This window comes from Myodes glareolus, chromosome 13, assembly GCF_982192425.1.
Source record: "Myodes glareolus chromosome 13, mMyoGla1.1, whole genome shotgun sequence".
NCBI lineage: Eukaryota > Metazoa > Chordata > Mammalia > Rodentia > Cricetidae > Myodes > Myodes glareolus.
The window spans coordinates 51,610,457-51,622,043 of NC_142038.1; the positions used below are offsets into that span (position 1 = coordinate 51,610,457).

At 48.4% G+C, this 11,587-nt stretch overlaps 1 protein-coding gene across 9 annotated transcripts; it reads left to right on the forward strand.

Moving 5' to 3' along the window:
- Window positions 1-1,410: 1,410 nt before the first annotated feature.
- Ecscr (endothelial cell surface expressed chemotaxis and apoptosis regulator) lies at window positions 1,411-10,795 on the forward strand. 9 transcript variants are annotated; one of them, XM_085699731.2, is made up of 12 exons: window positions 1,433-1,566; window positions 1,736-1,899; window positions 4,538-4,576; window positions 5,446-5,490; window positions 5,653-5,712; window positions 6,290-6,427; window positions 6,784-6,852; window positions 7,539-7,652; window positions 8,033-8,131; window positions 8,304-8,340; window positions 10,172-10,268; window positions 10,448-10,795. In XM_085699731.2, exons 3-12 carry the CDS (start codon window positions 4,555-4,557, stop codon window positions 10,454-10,456), a joined length of 690 nt encoding a protein of 229 aa, XP_085555857.2. In that variant the 5' UTR covers window positions 1,433-1,566; window positions 1,736-1,899; window positions 4,538-4,554; the 3' UTR covers window positions 10,457-10,795. The 9 variants fall into 9 exon arrangements, with proteins under 9 accessions (XP_085555854.2, XP_085555855.2, XP_048298384.3 ...); XM_048442427.3 differs by lacking the exon at window positions 1,736-1,899 and having other exon boundaries at window positions 1,413-1,566; XM_085699733.2 differs by lacking the exon at window positions 5,446-5,490 and having other exon boundaries at window positions 1,435-1,566.
- Window positions 10,796-11,587: the final 792 nt, after the last annotated feature.

Genomic DNA, 11,587 nt, shown 5'->3' on the forward strand with positions numbered 1-11,587 from the left:
TCTCCCACACAAGAGAAGTGGAGGCGGGAGGGTTAGGAAGTTGTGGGTGGCATGACCTCTAAAGTGAGTTACAGTCTGAATTATACCAGGTGCTACCTAAAAATCAATCAACCAATAAATTAATAGGCAGGGAATGATGTTGTATGCCTTTAATCCCAGCACTCGGGAGGCAGAGGCTGGAGGATCTGAGTTTGAGGCCAACCTGGTCTACAGAGTGAGTTCCAGAACAGCCAGGGCTACACAGAGATAAACCCTGTCTGGAAAAACTTTACATAAATGGAAGTAGTATTGTATGTCAGATATCTCTGTTCTTCATTTCTTTCTCCTACTCTTAAGTGTTTTAGATTTAATTCAATGAGTACGTGCTGGGGCCTCCCTGTATGGTGAGCTTTGTGTAGAACACTGCTGGCCTTCAGTCTTCAGGAGACAGCTAGAGCCTGAGGCATGCTATGGAGGGTAAGGACAGGGTATTGCCCAAGCACAGGGACACCTAACCTCAGTGGATTGGGGAGACGAGGGAAATACCTGGCATGTGATCCTCATGATGTGTGTGTAGTGCGTGTGTGGTATGGGGTGTGTGTAGTTATGTGTGTATGTATCTGTATGGTGTGTGTGGTATGTGTGTGTGTGTATGTGTGGTGTGTGTGCATATGTATATATCTGTGTGTATATGGTGTGTGTGTGTGTGTGTGTGCGCGCGCGTGTGCACACACACTAATACAGTGTCTGTACAAAGGCAAAAAGCCAGCCTCAGATATTGTTCCTCAGGAACCATCCACTTTGTTTTCTGAGACAGGGTCTTTCATAGGAATCTGGGCTCACCGACCCGGCTGGAGGGCCAGTGAGCCCCAAGGATTCTCCCACCTCTGCCTCTTCAGTGTTGGGAGAGACCAACCACCTTCTCTGGCTGGAATTTAGGTTCTCATGCTTGCAAGGCTAGTTCTTTCCCCATTGAGCTCTTTGACCAGCCCACCTCTTGTTTTTCTAGCAGGAATAATGAGATTGCTTGTAAGGCCTCCCTACGGGAGGCTGGAAGTCCCATCTGGACTGGGAGCCCTGAGTGGGGAGAGGAATGTGGAGAATTCATAGTCTATAGAGCATGGGCAGCTGGTGGGTTGAGCTTAGGACTGGGTCCTTGGAGAGGAGAATGGGTCTGGAACAGCAGGCTGGGGGGTAACCGCAGGTGCTGCAGGGAGGGACCTGAGGGATCGCCCAGAGAGGAAGGTAGCACTGGGGGCAGACTGGCACCATTGATCACCGTACACAGAACCCAGGGAGACCAAAGAGGCTTCCCACAGCCTCTGCTGCTCAGGCTCACATCGTCATCTGGGATGTGCGCTCTACTGGGGCCCCTGGAGCCAGTCCCAATCTGTTTCCTTCTATTCTTTGACAGGAAGCTCCTGGAGGGCCAGCCCCGCCCCCTCCTCAGCCCAGCACTCCCTCTCTCTTCTCCACTATGGACAGAGAACACACGGAGGAGCCCGCCGGCTACACACCCAGCTGATATGGGGACTGACAGAGCCGTGAGGCTGGGTTCAGCAATCCTTGGTTTACTCCTGCTCCAAGGTAAGAGGTGCGCGCCACTTTTCTCCAGCAAGTCTCCCCTTCCCCCACACAGGTTCCCATCCAGGGAAATTCCAGAACCTTTCCATAAAGGGGATCAGCTGGCCTGGAGGATGGGAGTCACCGCCCTGGTAAAACAGATGCTGTTAGGCTCAGTTATGGTGTTTTCTAGGGTTCCCCATAGAGTCTGGCCCCCGAAAGGTGGGAAATGGCTGTCTTGATGCATGACAGGCAGAAGAAGCCTGTGGCTGCCCTGCAAGGACTCCTGACTGATCCGGTCACCACAGTCACTCTTTGGAAGGTTCTAGGCCTGTGGTCTGCGCCTTGGACTTAAAGGTCTTCTCTTTTACTCTTTCCTGTGAAGAATTACAACCTGTGAATTTGAAGTGCTGACTTTAATCTCAAATCACAGCAAGAGGGCTTCTGGTTAGACACAAAGACACAAGGAGGGGACACACAACACATGGGCTGGGTGAGATGGCCTCCCGCAAGGTGCCTGAAATAAAACCTTTCTGACAGGGCTGGCAGTCATGAGTGGGGCCTTGGGGCAGGATCCTCTGATTAGGGAGTCATTGCTGGGAACCCTGAGAAGTCCGGGACACTCTGACTCACAGGGCAGCACTTCCCTTTGTCACACAGCCCCCAACCCCAGTCCACTGCTCCAAGCAGTGGAAAGATGGCCAGTGTGCTTAGGTGAAAAAGTCTGTGTTCCAGAAAATGCTGCCTCCTGCCAAAAAGTGAGACATTTCTTTAGAAGTCCGTGGGCTGGGGTCAATGCTGACACCCCTTCTTGCCTACAGGATAGAGTCAGAGGTTAATCCTGGGGACTTCTGAGGGATCCCAAAGGCCTGAACTCTCCCAGCCACATTAATTCCTAACTTTTCCAAGCTTTCCATCCAGGAGGTCACAGCACTTGTCCGCTTCATTTTGGCGACTGAGAAATTGTGTGGAGCAGACTCATGCTGACAGGGGTCTTGTCTATGGAGAGTCAGCCAGTCTCTAAATTTGGAAAAATCAAGAGAAAGGGGCAAATTTTAAAATGTCTAGCACTGATTGAGCAAGGGCTGTCAGGAGCTGTGTGGTTTATATGTATTTCCTCCCTCAACCCAACAATTTATGAGGCACTCTCCCTGTCTCTCTGTCTCTCTGTCCCCCCCCCCCACATGTGTGTGGTGTGATCCTGAGGATCCAGTTAATTTAGGACTTACACAGAATTACACCTCTAGCCTCTCACACTTCAGAGAATTCAGAAGTGTGTGAATCTCAGACAGAACCCACTACTTTTTTGTTTTTCTTTGTGCTGCTGGGGATTGATGTGAGGGTTTCACATAGGCCAGGTAAATGCTCTATCACTGAGCTACATTCCGTGGTTTTCCACACCAAACTGCTTGTCAGGGAAAAGGGCATGGGCGGGGGCATGAGCAGGATTAGACTGGAAGGAAATGAAGCAGGTAGGGATTAGGAAATGGAGGTCAGGAAAATGAGAAACTCCTGTGGCCATGGCGCTGTGTCTGTTGCCCCTTGGTCAAAGGCGCCGATGCCTCCTCTACCTGCAGAACAGTCTTCTGAGGTGACAATCGGGAGTGGGATGGGAGGCAGGAGTACAGATGCCTGTGTCTTGGGAACACCTCAAAGACCGGTAGACCATTTTTGAAATAGGTTCAGAAAGACAGGTGCCCTCTGACTTCCACTCCTCCCAGAACTGAGAGGATTCATAAGACATGCTTGAGCTGGAAGCAATTGTGTTCAGAGACTTTGGATGCCCAAGCTCATCCCTTGTTAGGAAGGATTCTCTTTAGCCTGAGGTTCCTGTAATATTTACTTCCTTCTGGAACCTCCACCCACAAAGGAACAGGGGATGTGGGAGATCTTGACGGGTTGGGGAAGCTTTGGCTTGGAAGCAGTTCCACACTATCCAAGTGATGGCTGTGTGGAGGAAGGTAGTGGCCTAAGGAAAATAAACAGACCAGCGGACCGCCATGACCCGGGGTGGGCCCCAGCTGCCTCTGTCCAGCCCGTGTGGAGGGAGCAGCTCCAGATGGGTGGTTCCATTTCCCCATGTTGTTTTCCTTTCACATTGTTCATAGGCTTCAAGAATGATTTCATTGTGGAAAGTGAGCAAACACGAGCTGACCTTCCAGCACCTCCTCACACACTCATAAAGGCATACACACGTCTACGCAGAGGCCCACAGACACACATGTGCACAAACAGAATGGCTAACAAGGGCTCCAGCTACAGCTACTGGTAACCACCTCCTCCCTAAGTTTGGCCCAGAACAACCGTTTCTTAACCTGCCTCTCTGCCTGTGAGAGTGAACCAGCCACTTCTTTCAGCGCTTCCTCCTCTCCTGGACATACCTCAGAATCTGTTTCCTGTGCCGGCCTCTACCTCCGGTGGGGGAGGAGAGAGACAGAGAGAGAAACAGAGAGAGAAACCCAAAATAAGTTCTAAACCCCACCCCATTTCATCCACCTTCCCCTCCCCTCCCCTTGGAGTGGGTCCAAAAAATGACAGTCTTCCCAGGGGGAAACAAATGAGCCAGTAGTGGCATAGGCCCAGAGACCTGGAATTCTGGGTATTTGTCCAGACATGTCGCTAGTTTAAATAACCATTGCCTAGCCTTGTGTAAGGTTGGTGGAATACCTATAGAAGATTAAAGACACAGTAAAATACTCTAGGACTCTGAACCATGAGGTGAGGGTGACAAGCCATTGTCCTTTAATCCTTGGCCAAGTGTGCTCCCCTTCTAGCATGGGGTTTAGACAGCCAGAAGACCCAGTTTCCCTCGTGAGCTCTGCTTGGTAGAGTTACTAAGGTAGTCTACATATTTGGTTTGATTTTTTTGAGACAGGTAGATCAGGCTGGCCTTGAACTCGCAGCGATCTGCCTACCTCTGCCTTCAAAGTGCTGAGAACAACGGTGTGCACCACCATGCCCAGTCATAGTCTATGTATTTCTGCTTCTCTCACAGGCTCCAGCTCTCAATCCATGACGACTCAGACCTCCCCAGGTAAGGTTGATCTACTCCAGCATTTGTGCCTAAGAATTTAGAAAGGTATTAGAGGAGGGAGCTCTGGTCTGTTTTTCTTTTCTTTTTGGTTTTTCAAAACAGGGTTTATTTTTATTTTTTAAAGATTTATTTATTTAGGGGCTGGTGAGATGGCTCAGTGGTTAAGAGCACTGACTGCTCCTCCAGAGGACCCGGGTTCAATTCCCAGCACCCACATGGCAGCTCGCAGCTGTCTGTAGCTCCAGTTCAAGAGAATCTGACATCGTTATACCAATGTGCATGAAATAAAGTTAAATAAAGTTTTTTTTTTAAAAAAAAGATTTATTTATTTATTATGTATACAGTGTTCTGTCTGCATGTATGCCACCAGACCAGAAGAGGGCATCAAATTTCATTATAGATGGTTGTGAGCCACCATGTAGTTGCTGGGAATTGAACTCAGGACCTCTAGAAGAGCAGACAGCGCTCCTAACCTGAGTCATCATCTCTCCAGCCCCCAAGACAGGGTTTATTATGTAGCCCTGCCTGTCCTGGAACTCTGTCCGTAGACCAGGCTGACCTCGAACTCAGAGAGCTGCCTGCCTCTGCCCCTGGGTGCTGGGACTGAAGGCGGTGTGTACCACTACCTCTTGGCTTGGTTTCTGTTTCTCACTGAATGCAAGTGATGTAAGCTTGAGCCAGAGGTCTCTGGGGTTCACTTAACCGGCCTAGTCTAACATGACTTGCAGAGGGAAAAGATGAATAGTCAGAGGTAGAGGAGGGGAGGGAAAGAGACAGAAAACAAAACAGAACCTAGCTTCAGAGAAGGAGAGAAGGGCACAGAACCATTGGAGAACAGCATAGCAGACCCCTCAAATGATGTGTTTTAGGGCTCTTCAGGAGTCTGAGCCCCCAACCAGTTTCTCTCAGCGCAGGTGAGTGAGTGAGTGTGGCTGCTGAGAAGGCCAACTCTACCCACCCATGCCACCCCCAGCCATTTAGACCTCCTTGGAGCTTGGGGGTTCTCAGATGGGCAAAGGGTATGACGTCACCAGACCTGCCTCACTTCCTCTCCCCATCTCCTTCTGTTCTTGCAGGAGACAAACCTTCCTCAGGGCCCGGCAGCTCAAGGCTTCTACTTAGCACCACTACCCCAGGTACTCTGCTGCCAAGACTTCAAATGGTGCCCAGAGAGGGCCCAGGAAGAACTTGGCCATGTCAGCTCTCCAGGAGAATGTAGACTTATGGCAGAAGGGACAGACAAACAGGGCCTTACACTGGTGAATCCAAAGCAGGGGAGCAGAAGCAGGTGTCACAGGATCCACACAAACATCACCCGCTTCCGACATCAGCTCTGGAGGACCCCCCCCCCCCCCACAGGCAGTGGCCTCAAGAACTGAACCTGTGAAGGAGTGAGATGAGCAAATGGAGGTTTTGGGGTGGAAGGTGGGGAAGATGGCTTTCAAGCTGAGCAAGCTGCAAAGACCAAGGTTCAGAGGAGAGCCAGGGAATGGCTCCTTCAGGAACAGAAAGCAGGGATGCGAAGGAGAGCAGGACTGGAGTGCAGGTATGGTGCTTGCCTAGTGTAAAAGAAGCCCTAGCTTTATAACCATAAACACACACACACACAAGAAAAGAAACAGAAAGAAAGGAGGATATGTTGGACCAAGGTACCCTCCCTGTGTGTATTCTGGCTGATGCTTTGAGGGGGTCATGTGTGCTCCCAATCCACAGAAATTCTACAGAAGTCCTCGCAAATCTCCTTGGTATCCAGTCAGCCTGTAACGCCCAGGCCAAGCACCACAGATAGTCACTCCCTCTCCTTGCCTGGCCTGACCTCACTACAGCCACAGAAGCACACAATGAGACTTGGTGAGTACCCAGGGCAGGCAGGCAGGAGGTGATGGACCCTAGATATGTCTGGATGTGTTCCTTCCTCCTTTAGTCAGGTGGCCTAAGTGCTGGATGGAGGGTCCAAGGGTCTAGAAGCGACCAGAGTGGTACCCTGGTTTGAAAAATTATAAGAGAGCATTGGAGAGAAATAGAAAAAGGAAGTTGGGCCTGCTCATAGTCAAGGTTAAATAATCCTGAATTTGGGACAGAGAAAAGAATGGACAGGAGAGGGTAATGGGAAGGGGACTACTAAATACAGAGCCAGGAAAGGGCTAGACCCTTCTCAGGGCATGCTGGAAGGGATGGGAACCCTCCAACTTGGCCATTTGCTTCAGGTGCAGGCACAGAGACCCCAGACGGCGGCGGCGGCAGCAGCAGCAGCACTGTCAACAACACAAGAGGAGGTATGTCCAGTGTGTGTTCCCAGCAAAGGAATGGTCAGACATGACTGTGACCATTTCTTTTCAATCATTTTTCGATCCCTGGGTGTTTTTCACTCCAAGGCTTATTCAGGATGTGAGTAGATATAAGGAAATTGGATGGCGAATAGGTCTGAAGTATGTGACTTCCGCAAGAGAAGAGAAATGTGACATTGGTTCTCTCCATCACATAGGTCCTAGGGTTTGAACCCAGACCACCAGTCTTGGTGGCAAGTGCTTTTACCTGTTGAGCTATTTAGTCAACCCAGTATCATTTTAAGAGGACCAGAAAACTATGCACCCTCCCTGGCACCCTAGCTCTTTGGGTCAGTGCCTTCTTTCCTCCCATCTTCAACTGTTGGCAGAACAGAGATGGCTCTACTTGCCCAGTATGTTTTCCCTGCTCTTGCAGCATAAGTCCTTTCTCTGGGCACTAGGTGATGGTGGGAAACATCTTGAACCTTCTGGAGTCCTGTGAAACCAGCAGTGTAAACAACTGGACCTCTAGCCTCTGTCTTTGTCTTCAGGAGGTCTAGTCAGTGGCAGAGAGAAAGTCTTTTCTAAGGGTTGTTAGCCCTCTGCAGGTTCTTATCTTGGGCATCAGGAGAGATCTCTCTTTGCCAGTTCCTGCCAGTCCCCTTCACTGATGCACGACACCCACTCTATTTCAGATATGTCTCTGAATGCTACTCCCAGTTCAGTAACCACAAGCCTGCAGACAAGGGAAGAGGTGACCGCCCAGCCCAGCCCCACATCAGCGTCAATGCTAACTGTGGCTGCCTTTGGTGAGATGGCAGGGAGGATGGGGCATGAGAGGGTGGGTACTCTACCTCAGGACTGACTTAGACTCTAGATAGGAACGTGAGTTCAAATCTCATTCATTCATTCTGGGATGGGCTTGCTGGTGAGCAAGTCTCTTATGAAAAGAAGTCTTCTCTGGCCTTCTGACCAGCTCTTCTTGGCTCTCTTGGGCTCCATGTTCCTATGGGTGATGGTGCTAGGCTATGTAGTCCATCATGGCTAGGGGTACCAGCTAATACAGAAGCAGAATTAATTTCACTCTGAGAGAATGCACACACACACGCACCTTACCAGGGAGGGAATTCTAAACACATCCTTATTGCCACACCTCTTTCCCTATGCTCCCCATCTCTTCCCTGCTCAGGTGTTATCAGCTTCATTGTCATCCTGGTGGTTGTGGGGATAACCTTAGCCAGTGTGGTCAGTCTAAGGTTTATGTGTCAGAAGAACAAGGAGTCTGAAGGTAATTGCTTGACTTGCTGGGCTCCCTTGACCCCTGTGCCTAGGGAGCTGGACAAGGGGCTTAGGCTGTCAGCATGTGATGAGATGGGAAGGGTGCTTGGGTGGCTTTGAGAGGAAGGCTGAGATTTGAACTATAGTGTGTGACCCTAATTTGTGTCCTTGGGATTTTACAGATCCACAGAAACCAGGCAGTTCAGGGCTTTCGGAAAGGTAAGATGTTAGAAGTCTATGAGAGGAATCTTCTATCTAGCACACACACTTCTGCCTCCTTGACACACGCCACACCCACTAAACCACTTGCAGACTTATGCCCCACAATCCTGCAGACTTCACCGAAGCTGGGCCAGGCTGGCAGGCTCAGCTGAGCAAAGATAAGGGAGGTTCTTCAGCACCAGGGCTCAGCTTCAGGTGTCTCTTCATGAAAAGTGCAGGAGCACAGATTCTGGCGTAAGATACATCCTATCTAAGCTCAGGAAATGTTTTGAAAAACCTACTCTGAAGCAGGGTGTGGTGGCTCACACCTTTAATCCCAGCACTTGACAGGCAAAGACGGGTAGATCTCTGAGTTTGTGGCCAGCCTGGTCTACAGAGCAAGTTTCCAGGACAGACAGGGCTACATAGAGAAACCCTGGTTTTGGAAAACAAAACAAAAACAAACCAACCATACACCATACAAAATAGCATAAAACTTGTGATATTGTCTCAAATCTTTACAGTAATTCTTTTTGTTTGTTTTCGAGACAGGGCCTCACTATGTAGCTCCAGCTAGCTGTGCTGAAACTCACTACTAGACCAAGCTGTCCTTGACCACACAGAGGTTCACCTGCCTCTGGCTTTTATAGCAATTCTTTAAGGGACATTTGACTTTATTTTACACATTAAAAAGCTGTCAATGCCAAAGAGACAGTTCAGAAATTAAGAGCATGTATGTCTCTTTCAAAGGTTCTAGTTTGGGTTCCCAGCACCTACACTGGACAACTCACAGTCACCTGTCATTCTAGCTCAGGGAATCCACAGCTTCTGTCCTCCAAGGACACCCACACTCCTGGACATCCTCCCCCCTCCCAACACAAACATACACATAAGTTTTTGTTTTGTTTTGTTTTTTGTTTTTTGAGACAGGGTTTCTCTGTAGCTTTTGTAGACCAGGCTGGTCTCGAACTCACAGAGATCCGCCTGCCTCTGCCTCCTGAGTACTGGGATTAAAGGCGTGCGCTACCACCGCCTGGCTCATACACATAAGTTTTAAAAAATTTATACTTAATCTTTTTAAAAATTGGGGCTGGCGATGTAGCTCGGTCAGAGTGTTTGTCTAGTATACAGAAAGCCCTGGGTTCTAGTTCAATTACTGCATAGTCCAGACCTAGTGGCAGATAGCTGGAATTCCAGCACTTTGGGAAGAAGGAGGCAGGAAGATTGGAAATTCATCAGTGACTACGGTTGTAGTTTGAGGCCAGCCTGGGTTCTAGTTCAGTTATTGCATAGTCCAGACCTAGTGGCAGATAGCTGGAATTCCAGCACTTTGGGAAGAAGGAGGCAGGAAGATTGGAAATTCATCAGTGACTACGGTTGTAGTTTGAGGCCAGCCTGGGCCATATGAGACCAATCTAAAATACAAACAGACAAATACAACCAAAATAAAGTGAGCAAACAAACAGAAACCAGGTTGTAACTTTGTCAACCTCAAACAACTAGTAGATGGTAAAGACTGTCTTGCTTAGAAGAGAGAGCCTCAAAGGGCCTGGGCTGGCCTTGATCTCACTCTGTAGCTGAGGATGGCACTGAGCCCCTCATCTCCCTACCTCTTACTTGCCAAGTGCTGGGTTTCTAGTTGTACCACCAACCCAACTTGAAAAGGAGCAAAAACATACCAGCTTTAAGTACAGGTCTCCTGGATTTCAGAGTATATTCTCATTTTATTACGATCCATCCCTAAACACATTTGTCTGAAACGAAGATGGAAAGTACGGTTCCCTCAAGTTCCCTTTGCCCCCTTGCTCTGTCCCCTTCTTTCTGTAAACTGGGCTCCTTCCCATCTCAGCTGTTCCACGGCCAATGGAGAGAAAGACAGCATCACCCTCATCTCCATGAAGAACATCAACATGAATAACAGCAAAGGGTGCAGCGCCGCGGAGAAGGTACGTCCTTAAATTTTCTCTCCTTCCTCAGATTCACCCACCTCCTCCCTTCCAACCCCCAACCCTATTTTCAGGCTTTGGTTCCTTAGAAAGGCTCACACCATGATCAAAGTTTCTTCCCCTGTTTCCCTACCTTGTCCCTCCCAAGTTCATTATTCCTCATCATGTCTGTTTTTCAGATTCTCTAAAAGTGATTTTGAGACTCTATGGGTCACAATGTGATGCAACTGCCCAGTGACCAAGAGGAAGAAGAGATGAGATGAGATTGCTGAAGGCAAGAGTCGGCATATAAGTTATTTAGTTTCGTGTCTGCCCCAGCTCTAAAGGACATTACATTCCTCTAGGACCAGAAGCAGCACACCATGTGAAAGACTCCATCCCATGTGCAAGCCACTCTAGACATTTGGCCTGCTCTTCCTACCTCCTCAGAGACTAAGGAATGAGGGGTCAATCGAGCAAGAGTCAAGGAAGGAATGAGGTAGATTGATCAATTCTGCTCACATTAAAGTTGTTTTTCTGGCCTGGAATCCAATTTTTTTTTAAGGTCTATGTTGCCATCTACCTATTTCCTTCCTGTCTTTCTTCCTGTCTTTCTTTATTCCTGTCTTTCTTTCTTTTCTTCCTCTCTCTCTCTCTCTCTCTTTCTATGAGCGTGTGCTTGAGCATATGTATGTATATGTACCATGTACATGAAGGAACCCACAGAGGTTAAAAGAAGTCATGGAACTATCTGGAACTGAGTTACAGATAGTTGTGAGCTGGGTACTGGGAATCAAACCTGGGTCTTCTTTGAAAGCAGTAAGTGCTCTTAACTACTAAGACATTTCTTCTCTCTTCTCTCTTTCCTCTCTCTTTCTCTCCAGACCCCTATATACATTTCTTAGCAGAATTCTAGCAACTTCGGTATCTTCTCTCCTAGGCCAGTGTGTTTCTACCTCTGCAGGTAGTTCTGAAAACTTGAGTGGTAGGGGGAGTTTTTGTTAGATTAGATTTGCCTGTTACATGTCTTTTCTTTCTTTTCTTCTTTTCCTTTCTTTTTTTCTTTCTTCCTTTTTTGTTTGTTTTTTTTTTCAAGACAGGGTTTCTAAAAAAAAAAAAAAAGAAAGAAAGAAAGAAAGACAGGGTTTCTCTGTAACTTTGGAGCCTGTCCTGGCACTAGCTCTTGTAGACCGAGCTGGTCTCGAACTCAGAGATCTGCCTCTATATGTCTTTTCATTTACTAATATAGTTATTTTCGTGTGTGTGTGTGTGTGTGTGTTGTAGTAGTAGTAGTAGTAGTTGGGATTAAAACTCAGGTGGCACTCTACTGCTAAGGTATA